Raw genomic sequence first — 25,400 nt, forward strand, 5'->3', positions numbered from 1 at the left:
TAACAGCAGTGCGTTTTGAAAGCTCGTCCTCAGACGATTGTTACATCTGAGCTGCTCCTCTCGCACAAGATTTTGAAGAGATTTTAAAAGTCTGTAAGTGTCTCAAAGCTTCACTTTAGCAGAACACCATGACTAACTCGAGTATGGTTCCCATCACAGCTTCAGCCCCAGCAACACCCACACAGGCCTCTCAGGGCCCAGCCGAGGGCGCAAACAAATTACGTGTGGTCTCCTGCACTCTCGCTGCAGATTAGGAGAATCACATGCATCCATCCCCCATTCAACCTCCCCCCCCAATCAACCCCGAAACATGTCCCGCAAGACTTCCAAAACCTCTCCCAACCGAGACCTTGCTTCACGAATCTGCTAATGTTCTGGAACTAGCGTTCTAGTCCGTGGGTAGGAGCCCTGTCACGTTGACTGCCCGTCTCCCAACTCCCGCCCCTCTCTGGGAGGCCAGGGGAGGGGGGTGGGGGTGGAAAAAGGGGCGCATTCTTTTTGGCAGAGCTTCCACGGGGCCTGGGAATTCAATTAAGACCCCATCTCTGCCAGCTAATTCAATCAGGACAGTGTGAAAGCAATTAGAGCGCTGGCATTCCCATTACCCCGCACCCGGGCGGACTCGGGCCCTCCACTCCCCTCTCCGCACCCCCCCGACCTCCTGCCTCACTCCACTGGAGGGGCTGTGACCTCCACACGCGGGAGAGACTACCAGGGAGAGGCTCCACACACTGGAGACTGACAGAGAGACCATACCCCACACACTGGAGACTGACAGAGAGAGACCATACCCCACACACTGGAGACTGACAGAGAGAGACCATACCCCACACACTGGAGACTGACAGAGAGAGACCATACCCCACACACTGGAGACTGCAGAGAGAGACCATACCCCACACACTGGAGACTGACAGAGAGAGACCATACCCCACACACAGAAGACTGACAGAGAGAGACCATACCCCACACACAGAAGACTGACAGAGAGAGACCATACCCCACACACTGGAAACTGACAGAGAGAGACCATACCCCACACACAGAAGACTGACAGAGAGAGACCATACCCCACACACAGAAGACTGACAGAGAGAGACCATACCCCACACACTGGAAACTGACAGAGAGAGACCATACCCCACACACAGAAGACTGACAGAGAGAGACCATACCCCACACACTGGAGACTGACAGAGAGAGACCATACCCCACACACAGAAGACTGACAGAGAGAGACCATACCCCACACACTGGAGACTGACAGAGAGAGACCATACCCCACACACTGGAGACTGACAGAGAGATACCATACCCCACACACTGGAGACTGACAATGAGAGACCATACCCCACACACTGGAGACTGACAATGAGAGACCATACCCCACACACTGGAGACTGACAGAGAGAGACCATACCCCACACACTGGAGACTGACAGAGAGAGACCATACCACACACAGGAGCCTTAAGAGAGACCATACCACACATACTGGAGACTGCAGAGAGACCATACCCCACACACTGGAGACTGACAAAGAGAGACCATACCACACACACTGGAGACTGACAGAGGAAGACCATACCCCACACACTGGAGACTGACAGAGAGAGACCATACCCCACACACTGGAGACTGATAGAGAGAGACCATACCCCACACACTGGAGACTGACAGAGAGACCATACCCCACACACTGGAGACTGCAGAGAGACCATACCCCACACACTGGAGTCCCCACACAAGAGGGAGAGCACAAATTCGTTCCCCAGGACATACAGTATTCAGGAGTGATGTGGGGTGTCAGTTTGAGTGGCACTTCAATGGGAGATCACCTGGGAAATAAGCTCAAGGGGTCAGGGGGGAGGTGCAGCTTTTCAGGAGGTGCCGCTTGGGACACCAGCCCCCCAGACACACACACACACACACACAACACAGACACACACACACACACACGCACACACACGCACACATGCACACACACAACACAGACAAAGCAGTTTATTACGTGCACAAAACACATAACAAACAGACATGTGCACATACACAGACATACAAAATGTACTACACGCACAAGACCTACACGCATGCAACACAAACAACTAATATCTGACTATTGAGCACTGAGCTGCACTGCCAAGAATGTAACTGAAAAGCACAGTATGCTTCCAACAAACAACAAATATAAAAAATAAAAATAATGAACACAACAAAGATTTTGTGTTGTCAGCGGAGCAGACAATTTCATGAAGACAACAATCATTCAAACCCCACAAATAACACAAACATTTAGGCTTCAATTTCTGACACCCCCTCCATCCCCACAGAGTGCAGTGACTGTGACTGCAGCCTCACTCCAGGCCCAAAGGTGCAGAAAGCCTAAACTCATTTTAGGGAGGTATACAGCTGAGGAGGAGACGGCCAGCCCCCTCCCCTGGGGGAGGGGTGGGCGTGGCTAACCGCAGCACACACATTAATCTCCATTACAAGCGGCCTGTCAATCAGCCGGAGCTGACACGCGAGCAGGGGACCGGCCTCCCCGTTCAATCCCAGAACACACCAGCACCTGCGTCCCAGCGTTCTGGACGCGCCAAATCAATCGTCAAAGACACCCACAGGTCAAAGTCAAACAGGGAGGCCTGAGGCCTGGTTCAGCATTCACAGGATGCACAGATCACCTCCGACAGGTGTCGGGCCGGTGAAAGCAAATCTATGAGAATCTCCTGTTCATAATAGGACTGTCATTACAGTAAATACATATCACTACATAAAGGCCGCGTAGCCTCGAGTCCCATCCCGCGCGGTTTCATATCACAGGATGTGGCGTTATAACGACGGGCCTTTTCTCTGGAACCCGAGACGTCCTGTGTCCTATTGTACCGGGATCGCTATCACGTTATCCAACGGACGGAGCCGAGGAGCAGGCTAATACCTGCCCTTGTTTGGCTGCGTGTCTCTCTTAAAACCGGGGGAAGAATGAGAAACAGATGACATGGGGGATCCCATGTCAGATTTAAACTCCATTGTGAGGGAGACAAAGGACACACAATCTCATCCCAACCCCCGAAGAGGCTGATTCAGGCGACACACAACCGGCCACACCCAGCTACAATAGGATTCGCATGTGGAGGGGCTTGGAGACATATTGTACTTCCGAATAATAATGGTGCAGGACTAAATAAATATGAACACTATTGTAGGAGCTGTTGTAACCCCCAGGGCCAAATATGCAGCCAAAATTATAATGCAAGGCCACGGCTCACACGCTACTAGGAGTGTGTTGTGTTGTGTGTGTGAGAGTATAAATGATGTAATTCACAATGTGTGTATGTATTTTTATGTGTCTGAGTTTGTGAGTGTGTATTTATGTGTGTGTGTGTGTGTGTGTGTATATGGGTGTGCGCACGCATGTAATTGTGTTCGTCTGTGTGCATACAGTTTGTAATTTTGTGTGTCAGGGCTTGTGAGTGTGTATTTATGTGTGTGTGTGTGTGTGTGTGTGTGTGTGTGCATGTACGTATGTAATTGTGTTTGTCTGTGTGCATACAGTTTGTAATTTTGTGTGTCAGGGCTTGTGCGTGTGTATTTATGTGTGTGTGTGTGTGTGTGTGTGTGTGTGTGCACGTACGTATGTAATTGTGTTTGTCTGTGTGCATACAGTTTGTAATTTTGTGTCAGGGCTTGTGAGTGTGTATTTATGTGTGTGTGTGTGTGTGTGTGTGTGTGCATGTATATATGTAATTGTGTTTGTCTGTGTGCAAACAGTTAGCAATTTTGTGTATCAGAGCTTGTGTGTGTACGTGCGTGAGCGTTTGTGTGCGCACGGTTTTCTGCTCTCTTTACCCTATCTGTGTTTAGAGACTTCATTATTTTTTCCTGCCGCTGCCAAAGCCTCGGCCTTAAATTCCGAACGTACGCCCTTTCTCAAGGACGAGCGGTTGCCTGGGCAACGGGAGCGGTTGCCACGCTGGCTCTCCCCGCTTGACGTGTGTCTGGGGGCATCGCTCGGCGCACGGGGGTCAGCGCTGCAGACAGCCTCTCACGCCGCGCGTCAGAACCTTCCAGAACCGGCGCGGAGAGCGTCCGACAGCGTCCCCCCATCCGGGGGAGAGCGGCTCCCATTCATCACTGACAGCGGCGCGGGAACACGTGACCCGCCCTAGCTCCCCCGCCCGGTCCGCCGTGTCAAACCGCCGCGACCCGCTCCGCGCCTTCTCGAAAAATCTGTCATGGCTTCCGACTCAATGTTACTGTTACTGACACTTACACGCGCGAAAGCATTGCTGCTGCTATGTTTCTTGTAATCGTATTTGAAATGAAACTGACGGCGCACGGTACACGACGTCTAGTCTGGCGGTAGAGGGCACGGAACAGCGCTGCGCACCGTTTAACGTACCGCCGCACAGAGCCTGTCGTCCGTGTCGGCGAGGAAGAAGGGGTGATCTTACGAAGCGTCGAATTCGCATCCCGTTACGGAGGAGGAGGGACGTTTTCCGAGGAACACTCCCCGGCAGAGTCAGAGTGACGGACAGGAGGCGTGAAGGAGCCAAGCGCTCCCCAGCAAACAGACAGCAGGGCAATGGGGGGGACCGCGGGGGGCTAGGGAGGGCCAACAGTGCAAAGAGCAGCTGCTGCTCAATCCTGTCTCTGTCCCTGCCTCTCTAATTCCCCCCGCGCCCGCCCCAGCCCTGCCTCTGAGACGCGGCGTATCGCATTCGCTAACCCCGCCTCTGCCGCTTCCGCCCCCGCACCCCCAGGGCAAAATTATTGGAGATTAGATTTGATGAGACTTTTGGGATCTAGAGTCTCCGATTCCACTCTACAAAAAAACAAAAACAAAAGAAAAATAGCTTGCTTAAAAATATGCTCCCTATTAGACGGGTAACAGCTGCTGCCATCTCATATCAAATGTAACAAAACACACACACACAAACACGCACACCCAGTCACACGCACGCACACACACACACACACACACACACATGCACACACACCTCGTCACATGCACACACACACACACACACACACACACACACACACACACACTTCTCCAGCCATTTCCAGTGCTATTGCTGCTAGGTCATATTTAAACACTCACTGAGCACTTTATCAGGTAGACCTATATACCAGCTTGTTAATGCTACCAGCCAATTATGTGGAATGATTGTTGGTGCCAGGCAGGATGGTTTAAATATCTCAGAAACTGCTGATCTACGGCGTTTTTCACACACAACAGTGTCTAGAGTTTGCAGAAAATGGTGCGAAAAACAAAAAAACATCCAGTGAGCAGCAGTTCTGCGGGCAAAATCACTTAATGAGAAAGGACAGTGGAGAAGGGACAGACTGGTCAACGCTGGCAGGAAGGTGACAGTAATGCAGATAACCACACATTACAACAGTGGTGTGCAGAAGAGCATCTCACACATCTCACACACCTCTTAAGTGGAGAGGCTACAGCAGCAGGAGAAAAATAAAAAAAGAAGAAAACTAATAAAGTGCTTACTGAGTGTACGTATTTATTTATCATAACTTCATAATTGTACACTGTGCACATTCAGTCCTGTAGTTTCCTGTATCATCTGGGCATACTCTTCACATGTACGCTTAATACACAGGTTAAAAAAAACACACAATCCGGAGGTGCGTCATCACAAATCTTGATTGGTTAATTAGGCGTTGAAAAGGATCTGATTGGTGAACCCACATGTCAGAACAGGCAGGGCCGCACCTAACCGCCTTCAGCGGGGCCGCTCTGCGGGAGGAATGTGTGTGCTGTAAACGCGCTTTACTGGAGGAGAAAGTGTACCCTGCAGGGGTAAAGACACCCACCTGGGAGTACAGATTTAACCCCCCCTTCCCACGTGCCCCTGGGGCTCGGAACCAGGGCACGGCACCGTTCCGTTGTCCCTGGGATTTAAACGCATACATCAATTAATTATCCTTTAAATATATCATCGATCTGTTCGCGGAAGGACCCCCTGCCGCTCCCCTATTCACCCCCCTCCTCCAGACACCCTTCTGCCACCGCTGTCCCCTTAACCCAGTTGGAGGCAGGCTACGCTGCCTGTGCCTTCTCTAATTTGTCCCAATCAATGTGGCCCGTTAAAAGCAGGCCCTGGGGGTCTGTGAAATTAAGAGCTCTGCTCGTATTAAGGGGGTTTAGGCAGGCGCGGGGGGCGCGCGGGGGGGGGATGCGCTGGGGCCTCCGTCGCCATGGTAACCTGGCAGAGCTCCGCGAGCGAGGGGCTGGCGCTCTCTCCCCCCCTCCCCTCCCCTCCCCTCCCCTCGCGCTTGTTTTCAGAGGCCTGGCGTGGCCTCTCCACGCGCACAATGGGACCATCACGCGACCGCGACAGCCAACAACTCCCCCAAACTGCTCTGGGGTGAAATATAGCGGGGAGTTATAGTCTTTCTGTCTCCACTTGTCTTGCTGTGTAACTTCATTTCATTTAGTCCACGCCCTGTGTTCTTACAGGGTTGCTGTAATTTAACTTCATTAAATTTTGTCCAGACGCTATGTTTTTAAAGGGTGGCTAACTTGGCACGACTCTAGCGATATATCACCAATGTTCCTATGTTTACTTGAGTCATAACACCACCTTATTTGACACCAAACAGGAACTGTGCATTCGCAAACTGACAGTTGCTGTTTTTGGACACTTATCCCCAGGCGTACCAGCCACCTGGAGCTCCGCACCGGCAGCTATGTGCTCTTTCCCCTCCCTGCCCCAGCTCAGGTAACACCGTGAATCACTCTCCTGTTTTCCTCAGTTCCCCCTCATGTCATCGCTGCAGGCCTGACAAATCCCTGCTACAGGTGACACAGTAAATCTGACAGGGCCTACACGCACTGGTGCCCTCCGCTGACCCAGGTGAGGCGCTAGGCCTGCGCCCAATGCTAACGAGAGCCACGGGTAACCGCAGCCGTGGTAACAGGTGGTGAAGGAAATGGCAGAACCCTCGCGGAACGTCTCCGTCGGTCCCGGGATAACCATAGCATTGAAAGTAACCTTTGCCTGTCGCTGTCATTCCTAAACCAGATCACTGAGGCATTCCTGAACTCCCTCAAAGAGTGGGCCACCAGGAATAAAGATGTGTACATAGCTAAAAAGTGCCAAACGCAGAATATCAGGAAAATACATAACTGTACTTATAGTATAACACTACTGACAATAGGGTATAAATGATTATAGAAACCTGTCAAAGCCTGTATGGGTTACTTAAAGAATAAACGTAGCTTGTAGCCCAAAGAAGAAACGATAGAGGGGGCTAACTGATCTGCTAACGGACAGAACTACACAAGCACACAAACACGCATAAACAAAAACGCAAAAACAGACACGCTTCAACGCCAATTCTGGTTTCCAAGTCTGCTTCGCCACTGAAAGCAGGTCACTTAATTGAAGCGGGGCTGCCTGGCGGAGATCTTATCGCCGCGCGGCTGCCTGCGCTGGAGACTGGCGGATTAGTCTAGGGTTGCCGGAGACGCGGGGATTAGCCAGCCTGGCAGGCAGGGGTCAGCCGACAGTTGCGCTCCGAGACACGGATCCCCGGGCCCTGGTGTGAGAAATCCGGAGGAGTCGCCAGGGGCGGGGCGGGCCGCGGTTTAACGTGGGAACGCCGGGGGGCGGGCGGTCCGGGCCGTGGGGAGGATCGCCGAAAGGACAACGTGCTCGGGGGGACTCGACAGACCCGTTTAGAGAGAGCGGCACCTTCAACTCATCTCGGGACAACCGAATGAGGAAGATCACCTCCTCCAGCAGTACGACAATCAGAGCAGGCTACGTTAGGAAGCTGCAGAGGTAATTCAACATGAAATAAAACACTGGCGGCCTGTAGCGTAGTGGTTAAGGTACATGGCTGTGACCTGCAAGGTTGGAGGTTCGATCCCCGGTGTAGCCACAATAAGATCCGCACAGCCGTTGGGTCCTTAACCCGTCGTCTGCCAAATGCCATTAATGTAATGTAATAAAATGAAAATAATTCCTGTAACATACTCAGTTCTCTCTCTGTCTTGCCCACTCTCTCGCTTGTGGTGTTCTTCAGGAATACAGCCGTTCCTACAGTGAATATTCAGATTATTCACCATACGACCATGCACCTCAACTATATTATCAGCCAGCACCTTGTAAACTTGTATTATACAGACTGGACTTGAGCAGCAACGAACAGGCAGCCCACACTCTGAGCCCAGTGATGACAGCACTGAGAGAGGCCAGGGGAAGCTTTAGCACAGAGCTGCATTCCTGCATCTACGCTGGGCTGTTTATACATAATTACACGCACACGCACGCACGCACGCACGCACGCACGCACGCACGCACGCACGCACACGCACACACACGCACACACACAGGCTTCAGGACAGCGGCACACACATGGTGCACACACAGACATGCGCACAGGTCGACACACATGCACACGCTCACTAATGCACAGCCTTCCAGAAGCAGGCCAGAGTGAGACTTGAATGCGATCCCACCCAGTGTCTAAGCCCAGTGGTTTTATGCCGGTGTTTATAAAACTTGCAGGCGCGTCGGAACGGTTCCAGCTCCTCGATATGCACGGAATGAATTTCCACTCGCTAAAGCAACCTCTCTTCACTCACTTTAATATTTCATGGCTCCTCGGCGCCTGTCGTGCGTACTTGTTGGGAATTTTTCGGTGGGTTTTTCATGCAGACTGAGGCCTCCTGTTCGTTCAGTGACAGGCACGTGAATGTACTTACAGCAGAACCTTGTTTAGCTGACCTGAGACAGGGAGGTGTATCTTACCGCCCAGAAGAACACATTTCCATGCCACACAGAGACAGAGTCGGACAGGGAAGGACAGAAAGACGGAGAGAGAATGAGGGAGACAGATAATGAGAGAGACAGAGAGAGGAGGAGAGATGAAGAGAGACAGAAAGAGACAGGAGAGAGAATGAGGGAGACAGATAATGAGACAGAGAGAGAGAGAAGGAGAGATGAAGAGAGACAGAAAGAGAAAGACAGGAGAGAGAATGAGGGAGACAAATAATGAGACAGAGAGAGAGAAGGAGAGATGAAGAGAGACAGAGAAAGAGAGAGACAGGAGAGAGAATGAGGGAGACAGATAATGAGACAGAGAGAGAGAAGGAGAGACACAGTGAGAGAGACAGGAGAGAAAGAATGAGAAGAAAAGAGAGAGGGGGAGAACAAGAAAGAGAGATGGCACTGTGCACAAAAACAAAAACCACAAAAGACGAGCAAAACATGACACAGAAAACAAAAACAACATACAGAGCGCAAAAACAACATACGGAGCGCAAAAACAGACACAGAACAGACACAAACAAATACACAACAGATGCGCAATAACACATGAAAGACTAGAGACTCGAGACACAGCACATCTACTGAAACAGAGTAAACAAGAGGAGATACAGAACCGAGGGCCAAAACAATGCACGCACACCAAACACACCACTGACAAACGACGTGCAACAGCAGAGGGGGCCAGAACACGCGCGGAACAATGGACAGGCGGCGACGGACTCAAACTCGATTTCAGTCACCGCGTTACGTACGCAGACGCGGGAGGGCAGGCGCACGCGTGTGTGGCCGAAGCAGCAACAGTCCTCCCAGCAACAGTCCTGCTCTCAGCACAAACGAAGAGATAATGAGTGAAAACCAGCGGCCGTGTTCGTGCGCTGTTCTGGGCTGCCAAAATAGGTCATTAGATGCTAAACAAATCTTCCGAGGAGTCTCCAAATCAATATGCGGCGCCGCTATATCTGGAAACAAGGTCATTAGGAGGAGCTTCCTGGAGGGGTGGGGCTGGGCGCGGTGGGCGGGATGGAGGGTGACATCACCAGGGTCCTGTAGGCAAGGCGACGATGTCTATTTGATTTGCGTGTATCTTCCAAAACTCCCCCCCCCCCCCCCCTCCCCTGCCCTGCATAGGGGTTTAGGGTTCCCCAGCTAGTGTGTGACATTCCATCCAGTACCAATGTCATTAATAAGCTCAGAAGCAAAGCAATTATAACCTCATTTTTGGTCAAAATGAAAAGAAAAAAGGATATTATATTTCGTATGCAATTCATTGAGCCCTAAAATATCCTCTTTTTTTAACTAATTATGGCTCGCAGAAATACATTTAAGCATCAAAAGATTGAGAAGAGTGGTATAATCGAAAATTCAAATATTTTCTTGAGTGAGCTCTTGAGTGAAATCTTGTGAGGATTATTTTTCTTGTAATATTTTCTAATACTAAAAACTTCAAGTTCTTACCATTAATATCAAGCAATTATTAACACTTGTGCAGTGCCTCCAATTAGACCAGCACTCCCCATAGTGTTACTGCCTACTCTGTTCTCTGCACTTAGAGGCATTCAGGTTTTCTGCAGCGTGTGCTATATTAGACCTGCTTTGGACAAAAGCTGGTGCCAAACGAATGTGTGCTAATGTAAATAAGCAGAGCAGACGTGGGCCTCCGCCTTTTGGAAGTGAGTGGTAAGGGAAGCACTGCATGTTAATAATACCCGGGTCAATAATGTTAATGCGCTGACCTGCGGCTCATCACACATTCATCAGGGAGTGGTGTCACCGCCGGGCAGCAGAACAAAGCCAGGCCCGGCGGAGGGAATGCGGTAATGGCGACTTATCTCAGCGAGAGGAGCGAGGCTGGCCGTCTCCCCCTTATCTCCCCTCGACGGGGCTCGGACCGGGGGAGCCCGGCCGCGGACGAAAAGCAGACCAGAGTGCCCGACGCCCGGGGGCAGGCAAGGTGACTTTTACCGTGGTGAAACGTTGAGCTGTCAGTCACGGAGGCTTTATTGGGGTTGGGAAGATAAAGTCGGGGAGAGGCGCGGCGTTGGCCGTCTTATCGCCGGGAGAAAAGCCCTCGGTATCTCCGAGCCGCGGCGTGCGGTCAAAGTGCCGTGCCTTCGCTCCCAGAGAGCAGAGGAATTCAGCTCTCTGCCAAACGTGCAACATCATGGAAGCGGGTATAAAGATAGATCCTTCAAGGACGCCCACCCCCCCCACTCTCACCATCAAGGCCTGTTCAGGGGGTTTACAAAATGGCCGTGGCATCAGATTGCCTCCACGCTTGGCTTTAAAGCGTGACGGAAAGGGAAAGGAGATCCGAACGGCCTCATTAATAATAATGGCCGATCCATCATGGTTGTTTTGAAAAACAGGAGCGGCAGGAATGTGTCGGCTCTGAGCAGGGCGAAGCGGAGAGACACACGGACGTGCCAAAGAGCTCTACGTGCCGTCAGCAATGAAGGCTCTTTTCCGCAGCTCACACCCCCACTCCTCCCCCACTACCAAGCCTTTAGTACTACAAAGACCACAATGCACTGCACCAGCCCCAGCATGCTCCTTTCATCCACCCAGACTCCACTCGCAGCGGGCAGCGGTAGATGGCGTTGAGGGTTAGTGTGGCGTGAAGCTCCAATGCAAGGACAGGCAATGGCCTATTCTGCCTCGGCCTTGTCTAAACTTCAGCCTTTCTCGCCTTTATTCGGCCGAGACCCGTCACTCCTGCAGTCTTTCCCTCTGAAGTCTGAGCGCGGACCCCCGCGCAGAACATGACAGCCCATTATCACCACTCATAGGAGCGAGAGCCTCCTGACTTCAGCTGCCACTCTGCGTTGTGTTTATTTGTGCATGGCGTCCATCTCCTTAAGAGGCACAGAGCATCTGTTTGTGTTGGGTGGCCTGCAGAGAGAGAGCAGACTGCATTCTCAACTGTAACTAAATGTCCTTTATTCTCCACTGCCAGACTGGGCTTCTCAGGCTTCTGCAAGATTTCTCAGTCAAAAAAAAACTTGCAATTATTCGAAAAAGAAAACACATTCGTCTTAATAAATACCTGTTAAAGAAAACTATTGCATTTTTGAGTGAAATAAAGGTTATGTAAATATGTGTGGCTGTTCCATCCAGAGATATCAGCTCAGCCTCACAGGAAACAAAGAAAGTGCTTTGGAAATATTCACGTGTGTGCATATCACGTTATACTTAATTTCCTGTTGACACGCATTTCTGAGCGAATGATAAAAAGAATGCCAGAAAACACAATCAGTCCTTTTCATCTGGCTCAACCTTCACTGACTGCATGAGGGTTGACTGGGGGGTGAAGGTACATGAACCCAAAAAATGGGTGGAGCTACCATGGGTTACCATGGCTACAATGAGTCACTGTTTGACCAGTTGTTTTAATTGGCTCATATGAGCGACTACCAGCATATGGTGGCTTTGCCGTTACCCGTGAGGGTATCATGAACGCTTACTCTCCCATCACTACTAAAACAGGGCAGCAAGCAATGATAAACAATGCAACGAGACCACTGACCTAATGTTAGCTCGCCATTGCATTTAGTTCTTCAACCAGTTTTGTAAATATATTTTTCCAACACACACACACACCTGTGAATACATTTCAAGTACTCATTCTATAAGCCATCCTAGCTATTAAAAATATACAAACATAAATATATAGACATATAAATATTGATTAGAGGTTGTTGGGTGGGGCAGTTGTGCAGTGATGTTTCCTCTAGGGCAGCTAAGTGTCCAAGCATCGGAGCTTCACGTCACACTAACCCTCTGCCTGCTGTATATGGAGTCTGGGCGGATGAAAGGAGCATGCTGGGACTGGTGCAGTGCATTGTGGTCTGTGTAGTTTGAGAAGAGTGGGGCGTGTATGTGAGCTGCAGAAACGAGGCCTTCGTCGACAGCACGGAGAGCACGTCCGTGTGTCTCCCAGCCCCTCTGCGCTCTGAGCAGGGACATTCCAGCACGTTTCTCAAAAACAGCCGCGATGGATCAATCACTGCACCCCAGACAATACCGGAGGAAGAAACTGAAGCCATTCAGGGGGGGAAATGACTTCTCCTGAATTACAGCTACACAACGAAACCTCTGCTTCACTGGTCATTCGTTGGTTACGGCCCTGCCGCTATTCCCCCACACGTAATGCGTAATAGCCTGATCCCTGTGGCACAATGTGAAACACCTTCCAGGTGGGTTCATTTGACCTGCATTTCCCCCTGTTCGCTGTAACGGTTATTGAACAGCACAAAGGAGACCGCAGCTCCAGTAATGTCCTCTCTGTCTGCGGTGACCAGGGTGTGAGGTGGGGAGGGGGGGGTGAAGTGAAACCTTAATTGAGGCCGGTGCAGCGATGAAGCAATCTGCCAAAGCAAACAAGCTGTAATCCTCTGGAGCTGTGTGTCTGCGCTACGCGGAGGGGCTCAATCTTCTTCCCCCGGAAATACCGCCACGGCCTTGCACCTGCGGACCCGTGGGCCCACAGCCACCTGTGACCTTGTGGGCTTTGTGCTGAAACACTCCTGACCTCTGCTCATTTATTTAGCGACTCGTTTGGGGGCTACAAGCAGATAATTTATGGCACTCGCAGCATTTGAGTTTCGAGGCCTGCGGTGCAGCCCTTTGCATTTTGTGAGCCATGTGGTCATTATACCAATGAATGATGGCAGGGCCAATGGAGTGTGGGGCTCGGTGAATTGAACGGCATGGACGGTTCCTTAAGATGGCTTTGAACGGCAATGAAAGACCCTCGACCAGGTTTTACTTCTAACAAGCTGTTCTCAACTCATTGTCAACTCCTGGGTTGATAGATGGCATCAATGTGAATTGGTTTCAATAAAGTAATATGTCCTACTCCGTCAGAGTGTCAACACTGCACTCTAGAAGACTCCCCAGCCCAATGTAAAAGCTCTCCACAGCGATTCACAGTTAACCGTGCACACTAAAAGCAACATTGTTTCACCAAGCAACAAGGCACCCATTACTGAAGACATGCTAGAGGAGTGAACTGGCTCTCTCTCTCTCTCTCGCTCTCTCTCTCTCTCTCCCGCTTTCTCTCTCTCAGCTCTACTCTTCTTCTGCCCATTCACTCTTTTTAATCTTTAAACACCTTACTGAGTGAGACAGAAAAGAGGAGTTGAAAAAAACAAACATGGCCAAACTCTTATTTTGGTCTGCATTCTGATCCGTTTCTCTCCCAATGGCACAGTTTACGAGGCCCCAACGTTAGTTGAAGTTAGCTGGCTTCCATATGCACATATCTAATTACATTTATCAGAAAGTAAAGGGGTCTCTCTGAGGCCTAGAATTCACAACAGACACACTGTAGTAGCCTAACTACTAAAGCTACTAAAGGCATTTGGTAGCTAGTTGCTGCCTTAAACAAAAACATATTAGTTCAGTTCATGGAGTGTTTAGCAAGCCAGCTAGAATCCTCCTGGGAAGACTGATGTACATATTTTAATATGTTGGACTCCCCACCAAAATAAATGCCTAAGTTCCTTCCCTTTTAAACAAACACGGCCCTCTCCGCACATTTGTCATTCAACACAAACTACAGAAGGAATGTAGGCCTTATTCCTTACGGCAAACTATGAGCCTCTTTAGCATTGTACAAGTCATCACCCTTTCCAAAACACATAACCATCACGTTAAGTACCCGCTTAAAAAATAAAGCTCATTTTGTAAACGTCAAGCACTTGTCATTTAATGCCACTGGCACAAATGTTAAAGACTTTTCAAGTATAAAGTGTATGTAAAAGTATCCAGTGATGGAGAGGTTAAATGTGCTCCATGTAAACATCTCTATATAATGCTGGGTAACCTGAAGTCTCCCTTGCACACATCATTGTCCTGGCACACCTGTGCTGTGACCATATTGTCTACAGTCACTTACACATAACAAATAGATATTAACATGCAAATGTACAAATCGAACAGTGCAATTATTTATTGATAACTGAGGTCACACCAATCATTCAGGGCACTAGGCAGGACCACAGATGAAAAAGGGTTGTAACAACGTGGCAGGGCAGGGTCTGGAGAGGAAATTAGGGCCATCTGGGACCACAGTCACCACACAACTGGTTCAGTGGGCACAGAACACGCAGCAGGGCTGTTAGCTAATCAGTCCAAGGTTGAGATGGGAATATGCGGGCAGAGAGAGAGGCAGAGACAGACATGAAAGAACCTGGCGGAACAGTTCTCGACGTGTTTCAGTTCATTTTCACTTTGTTATTTTAGCTAACTGTTTTTTGCCCAGATCCAGTGAGAGTGAATGGAGAAGACTTAAGCTTTTTGTTTGTTTAAACCACCTGCTCTCCCTCGCGAAACAATGAAACGCACCGATGTACGTAAAATCATAAGACCTCATTTGTCACACATTGCGTGCCACCCTTGGGAGTGACGGAATACCTGGACAAAGGGAGATTTATTAATTCCAAAGGGAGATCGGTAGTTCCGGAGTTAACCACACAATTAAAACCTGGCGGAAACTGGAATTACCACATCTCCCGTTCTCCAGCTATTACAGTGTGTCCCTGCCAGTGGGGTCACGCGACATGGAACAAACACGATCCCTTTTAAATCGGTGTTTTATTAATCAAAGGCTGGTGACTCTACTGCCTTTCCCCGCCCTGGTGGTCATGACCGGTACTGCATGGCCCTGTATCTAATAGGACATGAATCAGAGCCCACATGAAAGGAATGTCAGCTCTTCGGGGAGAAGGGAATCTTTATCGGGATTAAGGAAAACCATTTGGGGGGCAAAGGGCTGCTCTGTTTCAGAGGCAGCAAAGCTCACCTCTGTCTCTCCCCTAATCCCTCACCCGGCTGCCCCGCAGAAGGCGTTCCTCAAACAGAGAGCCGCTGTCATCACCCTGAGCCCCCTTGCGGAGCTCCGCGGGCAGCCCCAGCACGGAGGGCATTCCCAGAGATCCCTGCGGGGAGCGGGAAGAGCCTGGAAAACCAGGAAAGCCGGGACAGGCGGAAGGTCCCAGCAGAATGCCAGAGGCAGGACAGGCTGGCACAGGACCCTCCGTGACCTCTGCCCCCTCCCACTTACCCCGTCAAACATCACATAGTTACAAGCGGTGGACACGAAGTGCGATGCTCTCTTTCACTAACCCTCCCTCTGCCCCCACGGCGTTTGAGAAGGCCCTGAATCCTGAGAGGGGCTGTAATCCCCAACAGGGCCAGGAAAGGAGAGTCACAGCCCCCCTGGGGACAGGCCCCGTGTCCCGGGGGGCTCCTCGTCCCCGCGTCTGCGGAACAATCTGTCCAACCTCGACCCCAGAATCCACTGGCCCGAAAGTCCAGACCCGCAGCTTCGCTACAGCTAATGGAAATGACCTACAGTCACCGAACACGGCATTCTGCTCCGAATCACAAAGCGCATAACAGACCGCAAATCGAGCAGAAAAACACAATGCCGCTAAGCTCAAATTTCACTGCCAACAGTCCCCACTTAATTACGAATACAGAAACAGTGGGCCGGTTTAAGGACGGTAGTTAAAAAGGAAAAAGCTCAGCGGTTGCATCCAAGTTTCAGTATCTAAGAAGGACAGCCAGTGCTGTGCTCTGGCCGTGCGCTGATCCAAATAAAAAGCCTCCCCCAGATCAGATCATTCCTCACACAATCGCAGAAAAAAAAGCATTTGTAAAAAGGTGCATAAAACTGTACCCCTAGCCAGCAATACAACATAATTAATTTGTACCTTCTTTGCTTGGGAAAGATATTAATTTGTACCCAAAGAGAACATTACTGTACTGTCACGGTACATTTGGGAAATTTGATCCTTGAAGAACAAAAAAGTACCTCCACTGTGTCTTTATTTCTGAGAGTGCAGCGTACAGTACAGAGAACCGCACGTTTCTGCCTGGCTACAGCCACAGCTGTGCCCACACTCGCCCCAAAAATAATGCTTTTCACATTACATCACTTCACAGCACTATGTATGTACTTACGTAAGAGTATGAGCCATAGACGCTCAAATAAAGAGCAGAGGTGGGACTGGGCTGGCCATCACACTGAAGACCCTCACCGCCTTCTATGGCAAGTTCTAGTTCCTTCACTTCTACTCCCCTGATCAGATACATTCACACAAGTAACATCCTGTTAGTGCATCAACTATGTGACCCGCGCTATCATAATCAGTAGTAGGTCATGACGGCCAATTTCACATAAATCGATGTAAAAAGGTTCATTTTTGTTCATGTAGAACGATATCTTATCTTTCATAATCTGCATGTCTTAATGCCAAATTCAGAGTAAAAATATAGTTTTTAAGCTTTTGAACAGAAGATGTCAAAGTGTAAGTAACACCAGAGTTGTGCATTGTTCGGAGGCTAGCCAGCTTGTCACTGTTCACCAGTCACAAACAACCACATCAGCCGCATGTGGCTACATGTTAACGTATTTGCATTTGCAAGAGTAAATGTTCAGGGTAAAAACATAGTTTTAAAGGGTTTATACGTAAGTTACTGTAGTTTCGCAGTTTCCTAGCCTCGCGTATCTCTCGCAACTTTGAAGCCATTGTTCTCAAAAACATGGTTTGGTGAAAATGAAACAACACAACTGACAGGTTATCTGGGGTAGAGAAATAACTTTGATATCTTTAGATCTCTCCTCTTTCAAATAGTTTCTAGAACTCAAAAGCTTTGACCAATCTGGCCCTTCTCCTCTGACCTCTCTCATTAACAACATGTTTTTGCCTGCAGAACTGCTGCTAGATGTTTTTTTGCCACACTCTCTGCAAACTCTAAAGACTGCTGTGCGTGAAAATCCCAGGAGATACTCAAACCACCCTGTTTGGCACCAATAATCATTCCACGGTCAAAGTCACTTTGATTAAATTTATTCCTCATTCTGACATTTCGTCAAAAAAAAAAAAACATCTGAACCTCTTGACCATGTCTGCATGCTTTTATGGATTTAGTTGCTGCCACATGATTGGCTGATTAAATATTTGCATTAACAAGCTGGTATATAGGTCTCCCTAATAAAGTGCTCACTGAGTGTATGTACCTCATTTTACCTGTTGGTTCTGTGCTTTTTATAAAATCTGTATTTACATGCATTTTATGTTTTTGTAAAGCATCCTTGAGTCTGAGAAAGGTGCTATAGAAAATACACATTATTATTTTTATTTATTATTATCTTATCCCACCCTCTCTCCCTATGCCTCTGACTCTTGGTATCTGCCATAACATTCAACTGGGGGATTACATTAAACCTCTCCTACTGAATCCTCCTTTCACCGCTCGAGCTCCCAACACCAGCCCAAAAAACACGCCAAAAATCCCGCCTGTCACCAAGCCGAGGAGACGGGAGGAAGCGCCATCCCCGCTCACGCGAAGCCCGCTCGCATCGGTTAACGACAGAGATTAGCAGCAAATTGAGTGATGCCTCCAGCGTTCTCTGATTGCATTAGGGTCAGAAGTTTTCTAGAATAACTGGGGAGAGAACGTCTGCCTCAACGCGAGAAGCAGAGCAGCGGAGCGATAAAGGATCTTATCGTGAGCTCGTCACTGAAGGTTGCTTCACTCGAATTGATACGATCAGAATCTGACTGGAGGAAATGCATGGGACCTATGTGGGTGGTTAAAAGAGCCTATGGAGACAATTAAATAATGATCTGTGGACCGGGTTTCATTCAATGCTTATTCTAGACCATCCGTCCTCCATTGACATTACATTCAAACCCAATAAACAGCCAGCGCTTGCTTTTTATACGCCACATTAGATACTTGATGCAGTGTCTTGAATGACTGATGCCTGTTTGTTAGCCCTTATAAACCATGGTTGTAATTTTACAGCACAGTACTATCCAAATATTTTGTACGACCGCATTCTTAAAAGATTTTTTATGATCCAGCCCAGAATTAAGTGCCATTTGATCTTGCACAGGGGTGCAGTTTAGACTCGTCATTAAATGATATTTGAACTGCAGTCGTTTAAATGGTGATGCCTTACCACAGTCAGTTCTCCTGACCCAATCAGGCCAAGGCCTGTGGAATTTACAGAGTGATCACATTACAGTGAATAAAACACATGGATGCTATTAAATATTTTGAATTTTACCTCCAAACATGGCTTTCACTGTATTCAGCTTAAGTGGGTAATTTAATTTCAAATTAAAAGCGCGGAAGGACAGAGACCTACATTCCATAGGAGTCAGTGAATGTCCTTCGACCACTGGCAGCTGCAGAGTCTTTTTTGGGAATCAGTATGTTGAAAGAGCCATGAATGGTTCATTTACATTCAGTGTTTCCACGGGAGGAAATCGAATCCCCTACGTAAGACGATCACAGAGAGAAAAGATTGTACTTTAGGCTTAAACAACCCTGCACATTGTCAATATTTTGACAGGTTTCATGTTCTTGTGCAATTATTTCTCTATACCCCTGGCAGGGGTTTTAATTGATATGGGGCATAATTATACGTTGGGTTATGGAGGTGTCTGAACAATATAGATTCAAACCGGTGGTTGGGGTATTAATCTTTTGATGTGACATCCCTTTCCTTTGAGTGTGGCACAATAATCCATACTGAAAGACGATATTCCACAAGCTGCACGGAGAGCATCTTTCATGAATCAATTCATTATCCGACCATCAGCAGTTAAAAGGCACATCTTTCATAAATCAATTCATTCCTCAGCCAATGGGCATTTAAAAGCCACTGACCACAAGCCTGTCTGTTGCCGTGATCAGACAGAGCTATCAGGTTTCACCTGCCGACAGACATTACAATCGCACCAACTGACAGCAGGCCTCTATCTGCACCACCAGCGAACAACGAGCTACTGCACATAAAATCATTCCCCTCTATTTTTATCTGTCCCTGTCCTCCCCCACTCCCCCCACCCTTTCCCATTATCCTAAATCCTCTATCTATGGTAGTAGTCTGCTCTCATAAAAACATCTCTAAACAGACCATAGAGCTCTGGACACTCGGAGGCCCTAAGAGTCCTTCCTGCACTCTCCAATAGTGCACCTCCCTCATTAAAGTTTAAAGTCGTTGGGCAGCAGCTGTTGGAGAGAGAGAAAAAAAACAGCGCATCTCTGCAGGCGTTGTGAATGGGTATGGGGGGAGCCCTGGTTTATTTCACCACCGTGAAGAAAAAAAGAAAGTCACAGAGGAAGAAGGGAGGGAGTGAAAGGAAGTGGTGTGATAATGGGAAGGGGCTTCACCAGGCGATATCGCACCGCTGCCCTGGCTAACTTCCTATCGGTGGAGAGAAACCAACACCGCCATGTCTGATGGATCAGAACCTATGCAAGTTCTGCCCCTTGGACCCGCGGCTGTCCCGGCTCGATCCAGGGTTTATGTGAACGTGCGACCGCGACCACCGTTCCACTCCGCGTGAACGCGGAGGCCTATCACACCCACGGAATATGCGGTAAAACAAGTGGTTTACGCCAAAGGAGGCATTTAAACATCGGTCAAAACAAGCAAATTTCCATAATTATGTCGACTTTTTCCATTTTTAGTAGACACATCCCTGGAGGAGAGGTATCCACCGTCAGAGCGTTACCATTTAATGAGCAGCCAGCCGGCTGTCTGCCCCCTTCCCATCCGAACGCCCTGTTCTGTCCCACATTCTCTCCCCGGCAGCCCCAGACTGTGCTGTAATTACACCTGTGCTTATGGGACGCGTCGCGTGCCTGTCTGACGAGGGCTTTCGTGTCTTATAGTGAGGTCTGGACCGGTACGGCTGGCTGCCCAAGCCCCCACGCTCCCCCCGCATAATGATACAAAGCTCAGCTCAAAAAGGTCACGGCTAGCGTTCTATCTATCTATCTCAGGACAATAATAAATACAATGCTATGTATTTCCACGTTACTTGGCTCCTATATCACCTTACTTGGCTCCAATCCTGCTCCTGACATCCTCAGAGAAGAGACGTTTTCAGTGAGTAGAACTGTACTAGTGGTCAAGTACTCTTCACAGAGTGAGAGGTGATTCATAAACCGAGGAGGATTTGGTATTCCACAGACATGCATTCTCCTTGTTATAGGAGAAATCTTTAAAGGCACAAGTTTAAAAGACAACACTGTTCTCAACAAAGGAAAATGGTTTCTTTTCGAGTTTGAACTGAGGAGAAGTGCAATATTACATATATTACATCGTCTAAAATACGGAAAGTCATAAATTACTCCCTGATGGCATGAGGCTCGAGGCTACAAAGAGATTGTGTGATCAAGGGGCGAATAAGAGGATCTGAACCGCATTGAAACTCGGAAGGCGATGAATGTGAAATGAACTCATGCAGGCAAATGGTTGAGTTTGAACTCAAATGGTATATTTGTGTGAAGAGATGCCGACCTTTGGTCAGGACTGAAATACAACCGGAATGAAGGAAATAGATTGCTATACAGATGTGATCATACAGATGAATATCATGGTGGGGTAATCATAACGTTTAGTTAATGAAGCAAGTGAAGTGTATGGTGTTCATGGTGTTATTGCGCATTAATGACTTTGACAGCCTCATGCTAACGGAGCAATGTTATTCCCCAGGCCACAGCAAACTATGGTGATAAACTGTTTTACACTCTGCAGTTCAATTAATACGATTGCAATAATGTAATATCGCCATGCAGTATTTTTGAATTTGTGAAAACAACTGGTCACTATTCAAAAATTTCCAGAACTCATCATCCTCAATAATAACCTGAATCTCCTCTTCTCTCTAGGCTGGCAGGTCTGCCAGGTCCCTGCTCTGTCATGGACTGTGGTAGCCCTGCTATCATAGATAGCTTTTCAGAGGCCACAGCATTACATTACATTATTGGCATTTGTCAGACGCTCTTATCCAGAGCGACATACAGTTGATTAGCAGGAGACAATCCTCCCCTGGAGCAATGCAGGGTTAAGGGCCTTGCTCAAGGGCCCAACGGCTGCGCGGATCTTATTGCGGCTACACCGGGATTCGAACCACCGACCTTGCCTCTCCCAGTCGTTTACCTTAACCACTACGCTACAGGCCCGGTCTGAACGGTGAGCTGAGCGGGTCGTTGGGAAGAGGGGCGGCGGCGGCGGCGGTTCTTACCTCTGCAGACGGTGCCGTTGTCCACGGCCTCGTGTCCGGCCTTGCACATGCAGCGTCCGATGGGCACCATCCACTCCCCCTCGCCGTTGCAGTAGAGCTTGATGGGCACGTCCACCTCCTCCGCGTTGGGCACGCACACGCCGCGCGCCGCCACCAGAGACGTGCTCTCTGCCCCCGACAGCGTCTCCCCGAAGACCGCCCCGTTGCGTATGACGCGGGGGCACTTCCGGTAGAAGACCCGCACTGCGATGAGCGACATGCAGCCGCCGTAGTCCTGGAAGGCCAGGTAGAAACCGTGGCGCGACACGGGCCCGAAACTGCGCACCTCCGTGTTGATCTTCATCACCCGCCCACCCAGGTCCACCTGCGAGAAGCTCTCGTCGGCCGCGATGGTGTCCACCTTCACCCAGGGGTTCTCCATCCAGGCCGGGGACGTCTTGCTGGCCGTGTCCGAGTCGGACTCGTAGTAGTACAGGTTGAAGGTCTCCTTGCATGAGCCGGGGACGTTGGGGATGCTGCTGCAGTCGCGCACGGAGAACTTCATCTCCACGTGGATGCGCTGGGCGCCGCGTCGGCGGATGTACTTGGTGCGCACCCAGTTGTTCTGGTTGTTGTCGAAGACGTTGCACACCTGGTAGGTGCGGATGGTGTTCATGTTCTCGTCGTAGCCGCTCACCTCCTCCCACTGCCGGGGGCCAAACAAACACAGACACTAAGTTCTACTGTAAAACTACACGATATAATGAACCGCCAAACAGGAAAATGTTACGTGTTTAAGTTCTAATGCTTTTCATGGCCAATGTGTGCCGGAGATGATGACCTATTGTGACGCAGGTGCATTTCAAATTAACATCAATACATAATCAAATAAGAATCAATGCAAAAAGTGTCATTTTCATGCAATTGTGTTTCTGTAAAGTAGAATATACTGTGAAATTATGTATTGTAAAGTGCATTGCATAGAAAATAACATTCGAATTATGAGTATTTTGTGAAATCGAGAATATTTTAAATACAGAAAACATACTTTGTGTAGTCTTACAATTACCATATATTACTAATTCATGAGGATGCTGAACAGTAAGTCTGCTGACAGCGAGATAACATTTTCCCAGCAGAACTTCAAGAAGGCATTCCTTATTGACACACAGAACCAGTGCTGTGCCTCACTCAGAGACAGCCAGGGGAGTGTTAATCATATCTGCCATAGTTTGGCACAGCTGTACACTAGTGTGAAGGTTTGGTTTCATTGAGCAGTGCTGCCATATTTTCAGAGCAAAGTTGCCAGAGATTTATCCCAAGGGCAACCTGGCAAGAGCATGACTAGCATATATAAAGACATTTATACAATAGAATGCATCAAAACATATAGGGCCAGTTTCACAGATGCAGATGAAGCTTTGTCTTGGGCTAAATTGAGTTTTCTTTGGAGGATCTCCAATCAAAATTGTATTTATTCTAGGACTAGGCTTAATCAGTGTCTGTGAAATTGGCCCAGAGATTTTCCCCAGATAATTTGAACTAGATTGCTACCCAGATATGACAATAAAGCACTTGTATTTACTGGTAGGAGGTTAGCATGCTGTAAAACACATTTCAAACAACAGCCTTGTCCGAAAAATGCAATCCTAATAAAGAACCCCGATGCGGGTGTTATCCGAAAACAACAAAGCCAAAGTCGTTGTTTTTTTCCCCCATCCTCCAGAAAACCACTGTTGCCCACCCTTGAAAGTACTTAAACAACTTGAATTTTCCACTGTGCACACATCACAGTTAATTAAGACAATGATTCAGAGCACTTCACTTTGAGGAAAGACAGGCACGCCTTGATAACGACAGCTTTGCCGTCTTTAGAATCCAAGGCAATGGAAGAGGCTAAAGGTCAGCGACCTGCTGCGGCACCTCGGAAAATTGGCAGATGGAAAGTTCCAGAACGGGAGGGCCCTCTTCGCCCGGCTCGCAGTGCATCCAGATGTGACCGCCGCGGCTTCCCCTCCACTTAGGCAGGGATCAAGGCCAGAGCCCCCAGCGGTAAAACATCAAGCATCCCAAGCCTCACGTGAGCCTCGGCCTTGACCTCACCGATCTGAGTCAGCCCCCTTTTTCTGCAACTAAAACTGTTCCACGACCAGCTTTTCTTACCATAGCTCTCACAATAAATGGCTAATCCAGGATCAGTGGTACGGTGTGCGTATAGTGTCCAGGCATGGGGAAGTTTACACCACAGACCCACATCCCCACCCTCAACCCCCAGCCAAACCCGACCCTCCCACCTCTTGCTTCTCCTTCATTAACTTTATACTGAAGCTTATTACATTACATTAAATTACAAGGCATTTAGCAGACGCTCTTATCCAGAGCGACATACAACAAAGTGCAGTTCAAACACAGGAACAAGTGTGAAGAGGTCGGACCCTAGAGGACAGTGCGTTCTGAGTCCTAGCGTGACCATACAGAAGTCTTATACTAAATGCTTATACTGAAGTCTCCCCTGCATTTCCATACCCTCAAAACCCTGAATGAGTGTTTTTGGTACTAATTTGAACTGTTTGGTGGCAGTGGATAGTACTGTTCCCTCACAGCCGAAAGGGCCCTGGGCGTAGTTGTAAACGGGCATGTGCGCTCAGTCAACCCATCCTATATAAATACAGATTAGATTTAAAAAGAATTGCTCTCTACTTCTATTGAAAACCATGAATTATTCAAATACACAACATTCATTAAATGTGAAATGGTTGAATGTGCAGTAAAAATACTTTTTAGGCTCATTAGTGTTTGTATGGTGTGTGCATCTATTACTGGTTTTTTGCGTGTTTTTTTTGTCTTTTTTGGTTTCAGAAATGAAAGCTGCCCTTCACTGTGTGAGCTTCAGTGCCCACAGAAATATTAAAGAAGAGAAGTATTCCAGACACTTCAAAGAGAATACATTTGCCACTACAGTTTGTACTCTACACACATCTGAACTGACCTCCTTGGTGAGCTGTATATCTTGCCTGTAGCAGAAGATAAAAAGATATAAAAATGCAGGGAATTAAAATGGCAGCAGAAGTTACCAGAATGCAAGGGAAACAAATGTGTTTGCCTGCCCCAAAAGCTAACCCACTTTTCTCTCCGGTACCTCTTCTAAAGAAGTGGAACTCTTCGGTCCTATGTTATAGATAGCTGCAGGGACATTTTCTTCCAGGAATTAGGAGAGAAATGAAAACAGCAGTGGCGTGGTGTGATGTCCTCTTGTTCTAAGTGCAATTAACTAGGCTGAAATTAACCAACTGCATTATTAATCAAAAATAAAAAAAGCAGTGGCTATTGAGAGAGAGAAAGAGAAAGACAAAGAAACAGAGAAAAAGAGTGAGAGCGAGAGAGTACAAAGTGGAGTGGGTGGGGGGGAGGGTGGTAGTTTAAAAAAAGAGGCCCTGAACAAGGCCTCATTCTGTCCTGTCGGGGCTGATCTGTCCCCCCTCATCAGGGCCAGAGGAGGAAATCAAATGGAGTGTAACAAGAGGCCGGCAATCAAGTGCAGGGTGTGAAATTAGAAGAAACGTCTTCAT

General features: G+C 48.5%; 1 protein-coding gene across 1 annotated transcript in view; it reads right to left on the minus strand.

The window, feature by feature from the left end:
- The window catches only part of LOC133109515 (ephrin type-B receptor 2-like), a 139,382-nt gene that overhangs the window by 45,523 nt on the left and 68,459 nt on the right, over positions 1 to 25,400 (minus strand). Inside the window, exon 3 of the mRNA XM_061218845.1 lies at positions 21,853 to 22,537. Within this exon, the coding sequence (XP_061074829.1) occupies positions 21,853 to 22,537 (685 nt within the window). The remainder of the gene's footprint in view (positions 1 to 21,852; positions 22,538 to 25,400) is intronic.

This window comes from Conger conger, chromosome 14, assembly GCF_963514075.1.
Source record: "Conger conger chromosome 14, fConCon1.1, whole genome shotgun sequence".
NCBI lineage: Eukaryota > Metazoa > Chordata > Actinopteri > Anguilliformes > Congridae > Conger > Conger conger.